Source organism: Leuciscus leuciscus (genome assembly GCF_965113295.1).
Source record: "Leuciscus leuciscus genome assembly, chromosome: 4".
Lineage (NCBI taxonomy): Eukaryota > Metazoa > Chordata > Actinopteri > Cypriniformes > Leuciscidae > Leuciscus > Leuciscus leuciscus.
The window spans coordinates 33,622,399-33,640,610 of NC_138728.1; the positions used below are offsets into that span (position 1 = coordinate 33,622,399).

At 38.0% G+C, this 18,212-nt stretch overlaps 1 protein-coding gene and 2 long non-coding RNA genes across 3 annotated transcripts in view; 1 reads left to right on the forward strand and 2 right to left on the reverse strand.

Moving 5' to 3' along the window:
* The window catches only part of LOC309497486, a 27,265-nt gene extending 9,463 nt beyond the window's left edge, over positions 1-17,802 (reverse strand). Inside the window, exon 1 of the long non-coding RNA XR_014205560.1 lies at positions 17,208-17,802. This is a non-coding gene — a long non-coding RNA (uncharacterized lncRNA). The remainder of the gene's footprint in view (positions 1-17,207) is intronic.
* Positions 46-18,212, forward strand: part of LOC309497430 (uncharacterized protein) — a 34,438-nt gene continuing 16,271 nt past the window's right edge. Inside the window, exon 1 of the mRNA XM_082167716.1 lies at positions 46-115. Within this exon, the coding sequence (XP_082023842.1) occupies positions 61-115 (55 nt within the window). The 5' untranslated portion in view covers positions 46-60. The remainder of the gene's footprint in view (positions 116-18,212) is intronic.
* On the reverse strand, positions 13,510-14,235 carry LOC309497488. The gene is made up of 2 exons (XR_014205562.1): positions 13,832-14,235; positions 13,510-13,650 (listed from the first exon to the last, which is right to left on the reverse strand). It is a non-coding gene; the product is annotated as an uncharacterized lncRNA (long non-coding RNA).

Below are 18,212 nucleotides of genomic sequence, written 5' to 3' on the forward strand. Positions count from 1 at the left end.
GAAAGTCAAGAATTTTATGAAAATGATGAGAAAGATCAGTGTGATGAACATCATGATGTCATGACTGGAGAAAAATCCACAGAGACTAAAAAGACTTCATCACATAAAAGAAAAGGTCAGAAAAACGTATCTAAGAATTATTGCATCTGCCATCAGTGTGGAAAGAGTTTAACTAAAAAAGGAAGCCTTAAAAAACATATGAGAATTCACACTGGAGAGAAGCCTTTCACCTGCCAACAGTGTGGAAAGAGTTTCACTCAAAAAGGAAACCTTAAAAAACACATGAGAATTCACACTGGAGTGAAGGCTTACACCTGCCAACAGTGTGGACAGGGTTTTGCACACAAAGAAAACCTTAAAGGCCACATGAGCATTCACACTGGAGAGAAGCCTTACACCTGCCAACAGTGTGGACAAAGTTTCACTCAAAAAGGGAACCTTAAAAAACACATGAGAATTCACACTGGAGAGAAGCCTTTCATATGCTCTCAGTGTGGAAAGAGTTTTATAAATAAAAAAGGCCTTGAATTACACATGAAAGCTCACACTGGAGAGAAGCCTCACACCTGCAAACTGTGTGGGAAGAGTTACTCACAAAAAGAATATCTTAAGAATCACATGAGAATTCACACTGGAGAGAAGCCTTTCATATGCTCTCAGTGTGGAAAGAGTTTTATAAACAAATCAATCCTTGAGGTTCACATAAGAACTCACACTGGAGAGAAGCCTTTCACCTGTCCTCACTGTGGAAAAAGTTTAATTTGCAAAGGAAACCTTAAGATTCACATGAGGCTCCACACTGGAGAGAAGCCTTACACGTGTCGTCAGTGTGAGAAGAGTTTCAGATATCAAAGAGACCTGAACCGTCATTTGCAAACTCATTCCTGAAATCAACTGTAGTGTTCTGTATGTGGTAAGAGGTTTACTAAATACAGCAGTTTCAGAAATCACTTGCATATTCAGTCTGGATGATGACATTTAATTTTGTAAAAAGTGTAAAATATGTAATAAAAATATGCGCTTTTAACATTAATCATCTATAAACCTATGTCTATACAGGAGAATACATCAATATTTTTCGAAATATTCAAACTGTTCATTCATCGCATCTTCAAAATAAAAGTTTAAACCCTCATGAGTTTGCGTGTTTTGATGTCCACATGTTATTGTTCAAGAAATTACAGTAGCTGTAACATTTCGATCGTAAAGAAGTGGCCAAATATTAAAGGGATGATCTTCAATGGGTCTGCCATTAACGAAGTGGAAAGAGCAAATGTACAGAAATTTTGGCGTTCTCTTACGAGAGGTTCTCTTACGAGAGGTTCGTAAGTATCTTACGCTAGGGGAAAACCTCTTTTCCTCGAGATATTGAAGCCAAAAATTAACCGTTGAACCGTTACTTGCATTCCTCTGCGGTTGGCTTCTCGGTAGCGCAGTTTTACAATTTTGCGGTTGTCGCGACAGCCGTAATCGTCACTTCACTATCGTGATATGTATCAAATTATGACATGACGATATCGTTACATCCCTAGTGACAAGCCAATTACTGATTACTAACAGCATTTAACCTGCAAGTTAACAGGTGCCACATTTGTCCAATTGATTCACACCAACATTAGGATCAAAATAATATATCACTTACCAAGATATAACATATCAACAATAACAGTAAATGACCCCATTACATTTTTCACTCATCTCCCACCTCTATTAAACGTTGCCCATTATAAAACTGTAATACATATCTGTCTTTTTCTGCACTGCAAAATGTATTGTGTTTCATATGGTCAAATATGACCACTCTACAGTTTCTTTGTGCCTCCTGCAACACAGCTGTAAAATATTTGTAGCGATCTCCACTCTGGATCATCTCCGAAACATCGTGGAGAAATCCCTCAACTTCAACTTTCCCTCTCTTTGCCATATTGCTCATCATTACTGTTGCAAACAATCAAAAACATAAAAAGTACATTAATAAACCACAACAAATACATTTCCAAACTTAACTATAACATCTAATTTATTATATATCCTATATCAAATCCTAATTGCATATAAATCCAAAACATCTATTTAATGTGTATAACATTTACAAAAAATTTTTTTATATACATTTCCTCATCTACAAGCAATTACACATTAAATCAATTTTCAAAATTATCTTTAAAATATGTACAATTTAAAATGTAAAACACTTCATTGATGTTACATTAGTTCTCCATATAACATCATCGTAAAGCCATAACAACTATACATTACATAACCTACTTATTTTATGCGAAAAACACGTGCATCAACCACAAGACAATAAAAAAAGTTGTTCATAACAAATTTACTTTTTCAACTTCAAATTATAACAAATTGATTACCTAAACACCAATACCAATACACCAAGTACAACAAACATGACAACGATAAAAAATTTGTTACTACATGTAACTATTTAATCTATAGCCATAAGCTTTAAATAAAAAGTGACACATTAAACCCATACGACAAACAGACATATAGACGAAATCAAATCCTCTGCAAACATACAAAACTGGAAACCATGGTAGCGCCGGCGCCGCCCGTACAAAACATGCATTTGCAATCTAGACATCGCAAACAGAACAACATCACAAATACATACATGAACCCAGTATCTATAAATCACACAACCATAACTTTTGATAAACCATAACATAAAATTTGATAAAGTAATCAAAAGTACCAAACGAAGAAATTGTGAAATCCTTCCCATAAGAAATTTTACCATGGTATTTGTACCATGGTACTAGCAGAGCCATATAGAGAGAGAGTTGCGACAACTCCATTGACAACAATGGAACGCTTTTTTACAGCGTATGGCGGCTCGTGGAGCCCCTCAATAGTTCCCGGAAGTAGCAGCAGCGCGGTAGAACAGACCGTTTGTGATGGACTTTTATAAAAGGTGAGACGTTTAAAGAATACGATTGTATATTATCAGTACATCTGAGTCAAATTAACTTGTATTAAAGCATGCTAGTTGATTATTGCTCTCTAAATTAGTAGTTTTAGGGGACGTTATCAGATAAAAGGTCATTGGATAAAGTTAGTAGCGCATAACAAACCACGAACAGCCTATTAATGGTTAAACCCGTTCTATTAATGCAGTTTTATCCTTTGTTGTGTAATAAGAGGGAAAGGCTTCTAAACAGGGGTTAAATATAACATTGGGGAGTGTGATATGTGGAAGTGATAAAATGAGAATATCCGTTTCATTCCTCATTAAATGTGCAATAACAAAACAAAACAAAAACATTATTTTAGATTGCATTTTTGAGTAACAAAAACGTATGGGTGGAGTTTTTTAGACATTGTGTTTCTGTTGACTATTAGGCTGTCTATATTATGTTTCAGCTCAGCTGATTTTTGGATTGATGGGAAAGGGAAATGGAAGTTTATTTGTGAGATTAAAAACAATGCTTAAAAGCAGCAAGCCATTTTAAAAAACAAATCACACTAGACTTAATGGGGAATAATACTAAATACCACAACATGTAATATATATATACTACTACTGTATATAATTTGTCCCGTTTCTGTCTCCTTTATCTCTCTCAACACAAGAAGCTCAAAGGGATTCAGTGGATCATGAAGACTCCCTGCACTGACGCTGTACCCTCACCTTCAGTTTCAGCATATTTTCTCCTCTCTGTGTCAGACACCACAAGAACAACATGCTTGACGTGCAGTTTATTAAACATTTATAAATCCCATTGTGCTAACTCAATGCAAAAGTATATATATATATATATATATATATATATATATATATATATATATATATATATATATATATTAAAACTGATGTAATGTATATTTTTGAGTAGTGAACTTTGACTTTTTGAAATTTAAACAAGTTTCAGCTGTAAACATTTCTAAATGTTTAAATTCACCTGACATGGAAAGTGTACCAACCTACCCATACTTGAAAGCAGTTTTTACCAGTATTTGAGAGATCTACAACCCTTTTCACTCATCATTAAGGCTCCTCTGGACGATGCATTATCATGTATACTTTAATTACTATAATAAAATAACCAAATAAATAGGTTTTATAGATTAAAGTGATGTAGGTCATGAATTTATCATATTATGGTAAAAGTAAATGCACATGGACACTAATGAAATAATGTGTGTGTGTGTGTGTGTGTGAATAATCATGTTTTGTTTGAAAATGTAATATTATACATTAATATATTATGTATTAATTTATACAGTAATAAGTGCATGGGGTGCATAAGCATTGTAAACATTAAGATTAATGAAATTTCACTTAATTAAATTATACATTTTACTTGTTTGCAATGGATTTTTTTAAGAGAAACACCTGTTACCTGCAAGTCTCTGTCCTTGTGAAACCATAGTGAACATTACGTGATACCTTTAAATATTCTAGTTTAAGAACAAAAAAAATAGTCAAGTCATCTTCATTTATATAGCACTTTTAACAATGTAGATTGTTTCAAAACAGCTTTACAGAGATACACGTATAATTTATGGTAACAGGGATTGTTTTGGCTTTATAGCGGTTCTTTAATAAAGTTATTTTCCAGCTAAAGTTATTGTTCATTGATTCGCTTCCGTCGGAACGATCATTAGTTATTAAATTAGGGGCCGCTAAGACGACACCATTCTCTCTACACAGACTTTAAACGCGAAACTAAATGAAATACTTGAAATACTTCAAAACAACTGCAACACGGTCTTTAACCAAGGTAACAGTTAACGTACATAGCCAGAAATATGTTAACAAACGGCAGGCAACGCTGGTTGACCACTATAAACATTAAATACTAGCAGATTTGTATCTTTTAAAAATAAAATTACTGTAACTACAAACACATACTACATTCACATATCAGTGTATTATATACATATTGTAAATCAATTAATTAATTTATTGACTACAAACTACCAAAAATCACAGTTCTGGGGTGCGTTCTCCGAAACTACCTTAACGCTACGTCGTTCTTAAGTTGTACCTTAAGAAGTACCTTATCGTTAATACGTGGTTTGCGAAACCTTCTTAGTTAAGTATACCTTCTGTAAGTCATACGTTCGTAAGGTTGGTCTGGAGCGCTCTTAGCTATACCTTATCGCTGCTGACGGTTCATACCGCTAGTGGCCACCACTACGCAAAAAGCTTTTTTACATCGCAGTTTAATTACACATAGAACATTTTATATGAACATTTAATATAAAATCTGATTTAGTATTAAAATTACATTTTTACTTTACTTTAAAATTTTACACATAAAATACTTAAGTTGTTATAGCCTACACCCAGTGTATGGAAGTGTTTTCATTAATAAAGTTTCCATACACTAATGGTTGTTAGCTTTTTTTAATTAGGCTACTATCCTAAGGCACATCAGCTGGCGAACCATTTGACAGAAAAGGCTTAGGAGTCTATATAAAGAAAGATGAGTTTACACAAACTTTATAGCTATGGCAGCGAGACAGCGAGTACTTGTTTTAAATCAAAGACGGCGCCGTCCGCGGAGCCAGTTAGTGTACTGTATGTCAACTACTTTATAAGAGAACACTTTAGTCCACTGACTACCATGTCAGAAGAGACCATTGTAAAAAAAATGCGCCTGCCACGGGAGCAAATTCTGCAGCTCTTGCATCTTGTTGGCCCAGATTTGTCAAGACAAACTCGACGGAGCTACCCCCTCAGCCCCGAAATTCAGCTCTTCGTTTTTATGCCGTGGGGAGTTTTCTGGAGGTTGTTGGGGATGGATATGGGCTGAGTAAGACCTCAGTGTGGCTGTGCGTTCACTCAGTCACAAACGTACTGCTTCGCCACGCCACTGATTACATACGTATGCCTTTCACAATGCACGAAGTGATGGAGACACATCAAGGCTTCCATGCCATTGCGGGTATCCCGCAAGTAATTGGCCTTGTGGACGGGACACTTATTCACATCTCCAACCCATCAGCACTCGACCAGGCCTTCATTTGTCGCAAGGGCTTCGCGGCTATCAATGTCCAAGTGGTAGTTGATCACAGGGGAGTGATTACAGACGTAGTGGCAAAGTGGCCTGGTAGCACACACGACAGCTTTGTGTGGGCCAATTCAGCGGTGGGTCAAGACGCAGAAAGAAGAGTTTTTGGGCAGAGCATTTTTTTAGGAGACAGCGGCTACCCCCTAAGAACATACCTTCTTAATCCAGTCACCAACCCCACCACGCAGTCTGAGCACAGTTACAACGCTGCACATGCTCGTACCCGCAACTTGGTGGAGCGCTCGATTGGGTGCTGGAAGATGCGTTTCCGTTGCCTTCATAAATCTGCTGGAGGGTTGCGTCTGAAGCCACAAAGATGTTGTGCAGTAGTAGTAGCTACAGCCATGCTACACAACATTGCAGTTATTGGAGGTGCAGCTTTGCCAGAAGAGGTGGAAGAAGAGGAGGAAGAGGAAGCAGGTTTCCACAACCCACCTGAATTACGAGATGCCCTACACGCTGCTGGTGTGCAAACGAGGCACCAAATGATTCACTCTATTTTTGGTTAATATTTTTTCAAGCAATTTCTTTGTTTAAATCGACCACTCAGATTCCTCCTTTATTTGTGTGTTTCTCTAATAAATTGAAGTTGTGCACACAGTTCATTTGTCACCTATTCCCATGCCATTTCACTTAAATGCTGAAACCCCAATCACCTTATTTTTTTATTTTTTTACTTTAGTACTTCAAAAGGTGGTGTCACAATACCTAGGCTACCCGATCTCCTTGCGCTGTGTACCTACTATAGCATGTGTGCTATTTGTACTTACAATTGGCTTTGCATGCATATATATATAAAAAAAAAAAAAAAAAATACACAGCATTAACCTCGTAGTGAAAATTGATGATGTGGATACGGGTATATTATATACTTGGGGAAAAGTGTCACTCATTGCTTTTTGCATGCCTAAAAACACCCCAATTAAAAGTAATGTAAACTTCTTACACACACTTTCATGAGATGGAAAAGGATATTTCCTTTAACCCCCTGAGGTCGGATGACGCGCGGGCGCGTCAACTCGATGTTGACTAAATGTTTCTATTAATATCTCCGCGATTGTAAAGCACACATAAATGGTTCTGATTTTGCCGTAATCGATAGATTCTCAGCTTCAACGTCCTTATTCTAGCGAGATTGTACGTGACTCACACAGAGAGCAAGAGGGAATACAAGATGACCGTTCACCCAAAAAAAAAAAGAAAAAAAAAAAAGAAGAAGACCGTTCACCTTGCGTGATTGGTGGGCTAGCTTGCCTGTCTGCATTTTGTGTGAAGCCAACCAATAGATGCGGGTGAAATCCATAAGTACCCTCCCATCTCCTCCTCACAGTGAGGAAAATACCAAGCTGAGTGACATGCAGAGAGAAAGAGTAAAAAAGTCCGCGAAAGAAAAAGTCCGCGAAAAAAACATGGCAAAAACATATATAAAGAAGAGGAAAAGTAAGAAGAAGACGAGGAGAGATAATGGCGATGACATTGAAAGACGTACTTGCGGTGGTTTTTGAGAGCAGCGATGAGGATGAAAGGCGAGTTTCCGAGCCTGATGGATTTTCTTCTGATGAAGATGAGGATTATGATCACAGAAGAGATCCAGTTAAAGACGGGTAAGCGTATTTATTTTATAAAAACCTTGTTCGCATGGTGCACTTTGTGCTTGGCTAACTGTGACCATCTTGACTAAAATAAGCTGTGCTGCTTTGTGTAACTTATCTGAACTTGCGCCTTATGCAAAGCGTTTACTTTCTGTAAAAGTTATTTTCTTGTGTAAAACTAGGGTACACTTACAAATAGTAACGATGTAGGCTGTTCTTGGTGGTCTCCTTTTGATAACTAATGTAATAATATTTATTCACCTCCATTCACAATTTGAATAACATTATCTCTTGTAGTGATGAATCAATATGTTTTGGCCATTTACTATTTTATCATATTGTTTATACTTGTATAGATGTGGCTTGACCTTTCATATCAATTTATTTATTTATGTTTAGTAGGCCTATATTTATACTGAATGTAAAATTGTAAATCTCTGTAGAGTTTTGAAATGGAAGAGACAGTATTCACACATCTCATTCAGGTGTTATTTGCTGTGATTTGGGGTGGACAGGACAGCTAGCACATGTGATCAATTTGAATAGATAAAGAGAAGATTAGCTGAAGGATATGTCAAATCCTCACACATCCTCCACATTCTTGTTAGTAGATTGATGTGTGTGTGTGTGTGTGTGTGTGTGTGTGTGAGAGAGAGCGAGATCTGGAATGAAATCAAGAGAGGAGGTGTAAACTTTATTTCAATGAAATTGATAATGCAATTTGTTTTTGTGGGGTTTTTTTTGTTTTCAGAGAGGATTCACAGCTAGGGCCCAGTGTAACACAGGCAGCCTCACCTGTGCCTGCCACCAGGTCACCACCAGCCCCTACACAGCAACCATCATCACCAACCCGGCCAGCCAAGAGGTCCCGTATCCTCCAGCATCAACCAGCACCCCCACCTACACAGCAACCATCATCACCAACCCGGCCAGCCAAGAGGTCCCGTACCCCCCAGCATCAACCAGCACCCCCACCTACACAGCAACCATCATCACCAACCCGGCCAGCCAAGAGGTCCCGTACCCCCCAGCATCAACCAGCACCCCCACCTACACAGCAACCATCATCACCAACCCGGCCAGCCAAGAGGTCCCGTACCCCCCAGCATCAACCAGCACCCCCACCTACACAGCAACCATCATCACCAACCCGGCCAGCCAAGAGGTCCCGTATCCTCCAGCATCAACCAGCACCCCCACCTACACAGCAGCCAACTCCACTGTCTTGGAAGGCGGAAAAAGACCCAGACATCGCTCCCCCTGTCTCCAGGTTTCAACCAGCTCGAACACCAGGGCCACAGCTCAGCTCCACTTCCACATATACACCCCTCGACCTCTTCAAACTTTTCTTCCCTGTACAAACCATACAAACACTGTGCCAAAACACAAACAAGCAGGCTGCTAAACAAATGGCACAGGGAAAGAAATATAAATGGTTAGATGTGAACATTGGGGAGTTTTACAAGTACATTAGACTGCTTCTGTACATGGCCATGGTGAAACTCGACAGCATTGCAGATTACTGGAGACAGAATCACTTCTTTTCTTTGCCACTTCCAGTACAGATCATGCCACGGGACAGATACAGAGCACTTTCTTGGAACCTTCACCTTAGCGACCCTGAAGAGGATGTCCAGAACGACAAAAAAAAGGGCACAGCCGACCATGACAAACTTTTCAGACTGAAACCCCTGATGAACACCATCAAAAATGCCTGCAAGTCATTTTATCATCCTCACAGAGATGTGGCTGTGGATGAAAGAATGGTTGCATCAAAGGCCAAAACTGGGATGACGCAGTACATGAAGGCAAAACCGATAAAGTGGGGATTCAAGTTGTTTGTCTTGGCAGACTCACGGAATGGCTATACAGTGGACTTTTCCATTTACACCGGCAAAAGTGACATCCCCTCTGGACATGGCCTTTCCTATGATGTTGTGATGTCCCTGGTACAACCAGGTTACCTTGGCACGGGCTACCACATTTACATGGACAATTTTTATTCCAGCCCCAAGCTCTTCAGGGCTCTCCATGAGCAAAAATTTGCTGCCTGTGGGACCTACAGGGAGAACCGCAAGGACTGCCCTCGTACAACAAATAACGCCCTCACAAAGAAGTCAGAAAGAGGCTCCATAAGATGGATCCGGGACGGCCCCCTCATCTATGTGAAATGGATGGACACGAGGGAAGTATCAGTCTGCTCCACACTTCACACTTCACACAGCATACTCTGGTAGCGCTGTGCAGAGGAGGGTGAAACAACAAGATGGCTCTTGGACAAGGACATCAATCCCCTGTCCCACACCAGTTATGGAGTACAATGAACACATGGGGGGAGGTGATCATTCAGACCAGCTCATTCAGTATTACTCTGCACAACACAAAACAATGCGCTGGTACAGACACCTGTTTTACCATTTTCTGGACATTGCCACCACCAACAGCTACATCCTCCACAAGGAACTCTGTCTGGCCCAGCAAACAACACCCATGACACACAAAGCTTTCATGGAGGAGCTGACTGTTGAACTCTGTGGTAAGCCTCTCCATACTGCTCCAGTCCCGGTACCTGCAGGTCATATTCCTGTGCCAATTGCCGTTCATGCAGCAGATTCTTCCACAAAAGCCACTACAGGTCGCAGCAGGTGTGAGCATTGCCAAAGCCAAGGCCAGAGAAAGGACACACCTTGGAAATGCAGGGAGTGTGATGTTGCGCTTTGCATGCAGCTGGACAGAAACTGTTTTGCAGCATGGCATGACAGCTGAAAAACTGAAACATGAAAACATGCACATTGTGTAAATATTGTAAATAGTGGTGGGTTTCTGTGTTATTTCTAATATATAGTTCATCTTTGGTTTGAAAACATTTTTTGAAAAGTTGACATGTAATGTAGACAAGAAAACATGAAAATGTGTACATTTTGTGAATATTGTTAGTAGTGAGTTTTTTTTCACAAAGTAAAAGTTTTGCTTGAAAGAAAAACCTGTTGTAATGCTACTTTTTCAGTTGCACACATCCCATAAAGCTTGATATGTAGAAGGAAGTTATTTTAGTCCTATTTTATCTCAGTCCCTCTAACATTTGGTAAAAGGTAGAGTCACAGACAAAACTTGTACTAAAAAACGTTTTTTCAAAATGTCACTTTAGACAATTCTTATTTATTATCAACTATTTTATTCATATATTACACTACTTTTGTGACCCTAAGACTTTGGCAAACCCATATCAAGGACCAAAATAATTCGTCCACATGAGTAATGGTATGTTTCCACAAGAGATTTGAAGAATTTCAAAAATCGGACTTATATTTTTCATCTTTTAGAGCCAAATTATCCCTCTCTCTCTCTTTACACAATGCTCTAGGACAAGTGGTGACCTCATCATTAAGAGAGCTGGGTTTTCTCTGCACATTTTGATATAAAACACATGGGATTGTGTTATGTAATTGCCTTTAAAATGTGAATTTAATAAGATATGTAAAATCGAAGAAAAAGTGAAAAAATGCCCTTAGACCTCAGAGGGTTAAAGATGATCTGCAAACCCAACATTGATGACAACAGTTTTGCTTTTAATCGTGTTTTATTTGAAAATACTTTTGAAAGTAAATTTGAAAAGGCACACCACAGAAAACAGAAAAATGTGAATAAGCCTGTTACTGGGTCGGCGATGGTTCACCTGTAACGTAAAAGAATAGTTAGATTAAAAACAACATGACACTCTACCAAACATCATAAAACCTTACCTTGATCTGGGAGTATTATTGGAACGGAAATTGATGGCCTTTGAAACTGTGCCTCGGACAAAGCATACTGCTTTTCCATAATATGAACCTTTGCCTTTTCCACCTCCAGCGTGGCTCGGGCGATGTCGTTTGCCTCTTGTAGCCCTTGCTCCATTCCCCGCAGAAGTTGTAGCTTCTCTTTTTCTAGCTTCACCAGCTCATCACTGCAGTCGCATCGGATTAAAGGACGCCTTCTGGAGCCGGATTGCTGGTGCTGGGCTACCTCTGTCAATGGTAGTGAAGGTGCGGACAGGTGTGGTGACGCCGGTGCTGAAGAAGCGCTGTCAGTGCTGGCAGGGGAAGAGGGTGTGTTGGGTCGAGGAGGTAAAGATTAAGTGCTCTGCGGCAATGTATCCACACCTGCTCTCAGATCAATCCCCCCTGAGATACCCTGTGAGGCCGCTTCTCCAAGGATTGCCAGGGCCCTTTCCTCATCGCGACTGAGTGCAGGCACAGAGCTGGGTCCCCCACCAGTTCTTTCCCGGTCTCTCCGGACTGCTGCGCCTCTCGCTTTGGCAGCGCTGGCAAAATCGTGCCATTTTTTACGGATCACGTCCCACTGTCTCAATGGGCAGGAACCAGACGCTGCCAATTTCATGGCTATGCTTTCCCAGAGTTCTTTTTTTTTTTTGTTGGAGACCGTTGTGCGGAAACTAGCGAATAATACACCTTTGTGGTGTTCCACCTCATCCAGCAGTATAGACATTTCGGCAGCAGTGAAGCTGGCCGATCTCTTTTTGCTGACTTTTTTTCCCGACATAGTGAATGTCGGTATGTCTCTCATGTTTGCGCTTTTATTGAGGAAATCATCCAATTACACAAATGAGCGATTTACGCCAATAATGTGATACGGCTGGTGGATAATCAGCATACGTTGTGGAGAACATTAACACACTTATGGCCGTGAGGGTTTGGGATTGCACACTTGCTAAATTATAAACACATACTCATATTTATTTCTGCATGTACATATTTCAATGAGCCCCGATAAATGCAGTTTGTACTATTTCTAAAACGCTTCTTTATAAAGAACATTGTTTTCTCAATACTTTACCTATACCGCTGTGAAGGAAAGAGCGCACAATCGATCATCGAGGCATCGATTTCAACCTATTCAGCACCTCCACCATGGACAGCACCTGCTAAGGTCGAACTTAAAGGGATACTCTACCGTTTTTTCATATTAAACTATGTTATTCCCTTAACTAAGACGAGTTGATAGCAAGTGCTTGTAAGCACTTCGACTTGGCGCAGTAATATCTTCACTAGAGGGAGCGGGGGCCGGTGAGAGGATTTTTCACGAGTGAAGATATTACTGCGCCAAGTCGAAGTGCTTACAAGCACTTGCTATGGTATTCCGCCATACAAAATAGTTATCCATTTTACACGCTTAGAAAAGCGCAACGTTTTGTTTTGTGTCACCGTCCTAGGTCGAGTTACACTTCGCGAGTAACTGTATTTAAATAGGGAAAACGTGGAGGTGTTTGGTAGCTTCTCTGCTTGGCCCATATTAAATGAACTGGGCTAACAAAGTTTCGCCGCAAGACAGAGGGATTTAGTGCACGCACTGAGACGAGAGAGGTATGTATCAACTCGTCTTAGTTAAGGGAATAACATAGTTTAATATGAAAAAACGGTAGAGTATCCCTTTAAGAAGGTTTACCTTAAGCAACATCCTAAGGTATAGTTCGGAGAACACACGTAGGAAATGTATACCTGTAGTTAAGGTGTACCTTTTGAGTCTTCGTAGCGCGCTAAGAGACAACGTTATCGGAGAACGCACCCCTGCTCTCTAACTCCATCGATTTGAATTGTCGCTGAAGCACTTCCTGGAACTATCTGAGGTCTACGCGAATCACGTGACAACTAAGCATTTTGAACTTCCGTTGTCGCAACTCTCTCTCTATATGGCTCTGGGTACTAGTACCCCGGTATTTTTGACAGTACATATGATATGCACCATGGTACATAGACCATGGTATTTTTAATAGTACAATGGGACGTGTACCATGGTATTTGTACCATACCTACAACTGTCAAATGTACATGAATTTAAATATTTAGCTCAGGCAAATAAAAAGACAGTAAACTAAAAAATGTTTTTCCCATTTTATTTTATTTTTCCATAGATTTAGCATGATTGTCTTTTTATGATCTTGGCTGCATTTGACAACTTCTGGCGAATGAATCCCTTAATTTCAGCATCCGACTTTTCTGGGAAGACAGATTTAACTTCACCTAAAGAGAGAAAAGAAGGAAAGGAAAGGAGAACAGACACGTTACAGATAGATACATAGACATAAAGTACAAACAGGTACATATATACAGACACAGATATTACAGATACAATGACAAACTAATCTTAATCTAATGTTATGCTAGCTGAGTGAAACTATAACTTAACATTAGCTAAACTTACCGTTAATTGACAATATCTTGTCAGTCCAAGCAGTCGTTTTACCGTTTTGGGACCACCATACCACATATTCTTTGTCCACGTCAGGATCATAATCACCCTCAATAAGCAACCAGCCAACTTCAATTGTACAGTTACTAAATTCATAAAGAGCGTAACGTTACATATTTCCAAAAAGACTATTTGTGTACAATTACCACTGCGGTCTGTATCCTAGGCAACACGAGAAGCGGGAAGCGCGAGTGCAAATAGCGCCCTCTAATGGCTTGTAATGTGTCTCTACACCATAATCTCTGGGTAAATTAAACCAATGAAAATTGATAAGCAAGACTTCTTTATTGCAATATTGTTCTTTTTTTTAATAGATGATTATTGTATTAATTTATTTTACACTGTATTCCTAATGAATTTGTTAGTAAAACAGTAGTTAAAGTATCAAAAGTAAAACTACTTGTAAAACTACTTGTTAAGTGGGACAATGGGTAGGAGGACAATGGGTCATGCTAGATGTTGCTTGAGCCCTCATCAATCAGTTACTAGTACTTGTGTGGGTACAGTGTTTTTGGTTTTCAAAATACTCAAGTGTGGTTTGTTTTATATTATTTATTTATTTATTTGCTCAAGATGTACCATGGTAATAGTTATGTCTGCAGTACCGTGCAAAGTACCATGGCAATATTTGAGGTACCATGGTTATATCTGAGGTAGTATGTACCATGGTAATATCTGTACAGCAGAATGTACCATGGTTATATCTGAGGTACCATACTATGTACCATAGTAACATCTACAGCACCATGGTACCATGATAATATCTGAAGTACTATATAGTATGTACCATGGTTATATGTAAGGTACCATGGTACTACTATGGTATACCGTGGTATGTACTATAGTACATCATGGTAAAATTTCTTATGGGCTTTAAGTCCATAGTCATATTACTCAGTATCGAATTAAATGTTCCTAAGTAACCTAAAATTGATTAGCTACAGTACGCCTATACAGTACGCCTATACAGTATACCATTTTGCATTTTAGACACATCTCGCACTTTTTTTCTTTTTCATTAGAGGTTCTAAATATTTTCAACACATCATTGGACAACATTAATTTATGTATTTCACAAATAATTAAACTCTGAAATATTCTGACATCTCTTTAATGATTTGTTTATTGTATGTTCATTTCTATCCACTTTTTTAGACAGCAGCGTCTGAATGGGACTTTTATTTTGGCTATGTGTTGTGACGTCATAAGTATGCGCCGCGCTCCTCTATCTGTTGGGATTCGGCTGAAGAAAGGTTTGTGTTCTTAAACATTTAGTGTTTAAATCAATGCAACCCGGTCAGGCAATCTTAGATTAATTTCTTTTTTGTAAAATGGCTTAATAGTTGTTGAATGTAACGGTGTATGAACGTTATTATTTATGAGTAAAAGTGAATCGATACATGAGTAACAGAATATGTGCAGCTCATTTAGCTCTCTATGCCACTTACGAGGCTGAATCCAGCTTCTTATTCGCAGCTTCTTATTGACGCTATCCATTCCACCTTAAATGACGCGAACTTCCGCGTTTGCTGGCTTCTTATTGACGCTCAACTTGAGGACCATGTGGTTTTTCTCTTTTTCGCGTTTTTTAAAGGTATTGTGTTACTGTGTCTATTTTCAGACTAAAAGAATAATAAGCGATGTTTAAATGCAAATAATACTGATATATCAGCGAAAATGGACTGTAAAAATATAAAGGCATATAAATATAACTAGGCTACAGTATTCTTTAAAAATTGTACGTCATCAGCTCAATTTAGGGACCATGTGTGGTTTTTCTCTCATTTACACTTTTTAGGGACCCTGTTTATATTGTAGGCCTATCTATTTTCAGAAAAGAATAATACACTATTTTGAAAGGTAAATAATAATAACATAAAATGACTGTAAAAAATATTATTAGGCCTACATCATTCTTGCCTAATTATTGCAAATAACATAATTTGAATTTATAAAAAAAAAAAAACAACTTTATTTATTTTTTATTATTATTACAAATTAAAGGTAACCAGAGATTATGCTCCAGCTTGGATCCAGCCTCTTATGAAGACTTCAGACACATTTGAATAGATGAAACCTACCCCTGCAAGGACTCCAGAACATCAGACATGGATGATTATTCAAAAACGATCATTTTATCATTGCTTTAAACTGCACACTAATTTTGCTTAAATGCATCTTCTATGATATTTGTAAATACTAATTTGTGTAAATACTAATCTTATAACTGTGCTTTCTGATATCTCATAAAATCCTATTGCGGTTTTGTAATAGAAACCTGCATTTTCTGTAAAGCTGCTTTGAAATTATGTATTGTGAAAAGCGTTGACAAATGACTGTATGTGAATTTCAAGTATAAATTTTCTGTCACTATAACAATAATAAAATACTATAATAAAACTATAACAATTGGATTTGAAGAACTGAAAATACATTTTGTCCAATCTTAAACAAAGAAATTCATTTATCTTCATCATTTACTAAACTTTTTTTGGTTATCTTATCCTATATGAAAACTTTATGAAATTGTTATAAGATGTTATCACTATGAAACCGTCAATATCAAAAATATAGGTTTTATATAAATATACATAGATATATGGCCAGTCATATTGCATAGAAGTAGCTCCACAAAATGGGCTGAAGGCACAATACGGCTCATTGTGCATTGTGTAATGTTCAAAGCTTCATTAAACAAAACTTCTACAGGTAAAAGTGCTTAAAGTTTGTATTTCGTTAGAGGAGTAGCTCTACTATAAGGGGCTTATGACCACTTTAACGCACCATCTGAGGCGGCTGAGAAACAGCGCCGCGAAATGGGCTGAATGTACGATAGAGGCGTTTCTTTTTGCATTGTGTAATGTCAAGTTCAAAGTAATTCCTCAGTAATAATTGCTCAAAATGAATAATTCATTAGAGAAGTAGCTCTACTATAATGGGCTTATGTCCAATTTAACGCATCCTCTGAGGCGGCTGAGAAACAGCACCGCGAATTGGGCTGAAGGCGCAGTAAGCAGTTATTTGTGCATTGTGTAATGTGTCAAATGCAAAGCTTCATAAAAAAAGAATTCCACTGTAAAAAATGCTTAAAATTTGGAATTTGTTAGAGTAGTAGCTCTACTATAATGGGATAATGTCCACTTTAATGCACCCTCTGAGGCTGCCGAGAAACAGTGCCACGAATTGTGCAGAAAATGCTCTTTGTGCATTGTGTATTGTCAAGTTCTAAGCTTCATAAAAAAATACTTCCACAGTAATAATTGCTCAAAATTTGGATTTCGTTAGAGGAGTAGCTATACTAAATGTGATAATGTCCACTTTAACGCACCCTCTGAGGCGGTCGAGAAACAGCGCCGTGAAATGTGCAGAAACTGCAATAGGCGGGTCTTTGTGCATTGTGTAATGTGTCAAGTTCAAAGCGTCCTAAAAAAAAAAAAATCCACAGTAAAAACTGCTTAAAATTTGTATTTTGTTAGAGTAGTAGCCCTTCTATAATAGGATAATGTCCAGTTAACGCACCCTCTGAGGCGGCCGAGAAACAGCACCACGAATTGTGCAGAAAATGCAATAGGCGCTGATTGTGCAGTGTGTAAAGAGCCATGTTCAAAGCTTCCTAAAAAAAAAAATTCTACAGTAAAAAGTGCTTAGAGTTTGTATAGCATTTTATGAGATGATATCAGAAAATACAGTTATAAGATACCACAAATTATAGTATTTACAAATATCATATATGCATTTAAGCTAAATTAATGTGCATGTTAAAGCAATGATAAAATGATCATTTTGTATAGTCATCCATGTTTGATGTTCTGGAGTCCTTGCAGGGGTAGGTTTCATCTATTCAAAGGTGCTGTGTCATCAGAAGTCTTCATAAGAGGCTGGATCCAAGCTGGACGTAATCTCTAGTTACATCGTGAAATTGAAATCTGTAATAATTGTTTTATTTATTTTTTATTTAATTGATTTATAAATGCATTCAAGTGATGTTATTTGCAATAATTAAAGAATGATGTAGATGTAATTATATTTTTACAGTCATTTTATGTGTTATTATTATTTACTTTTCAAATAGTTTATTATTCTTTTCTGAAAATATAAACAATACAAACAGGGTCTCTAAAAAGTATGAATAAGTGAAAAACCATATGGTCCCTAAATTGAGCTGATGACGTACAATAATTAAAGAATTCTGTAGCCTAATTATATTTATGTGCCTATATATTTTTACAGTCCATTTTCGCTGATATATCAGTATTATTTGCATTTAAACATTTTTTATTATTCTTTTATTCTGAAAATAGACACAAAAGTAACACAATCCCTTTAAAAACGC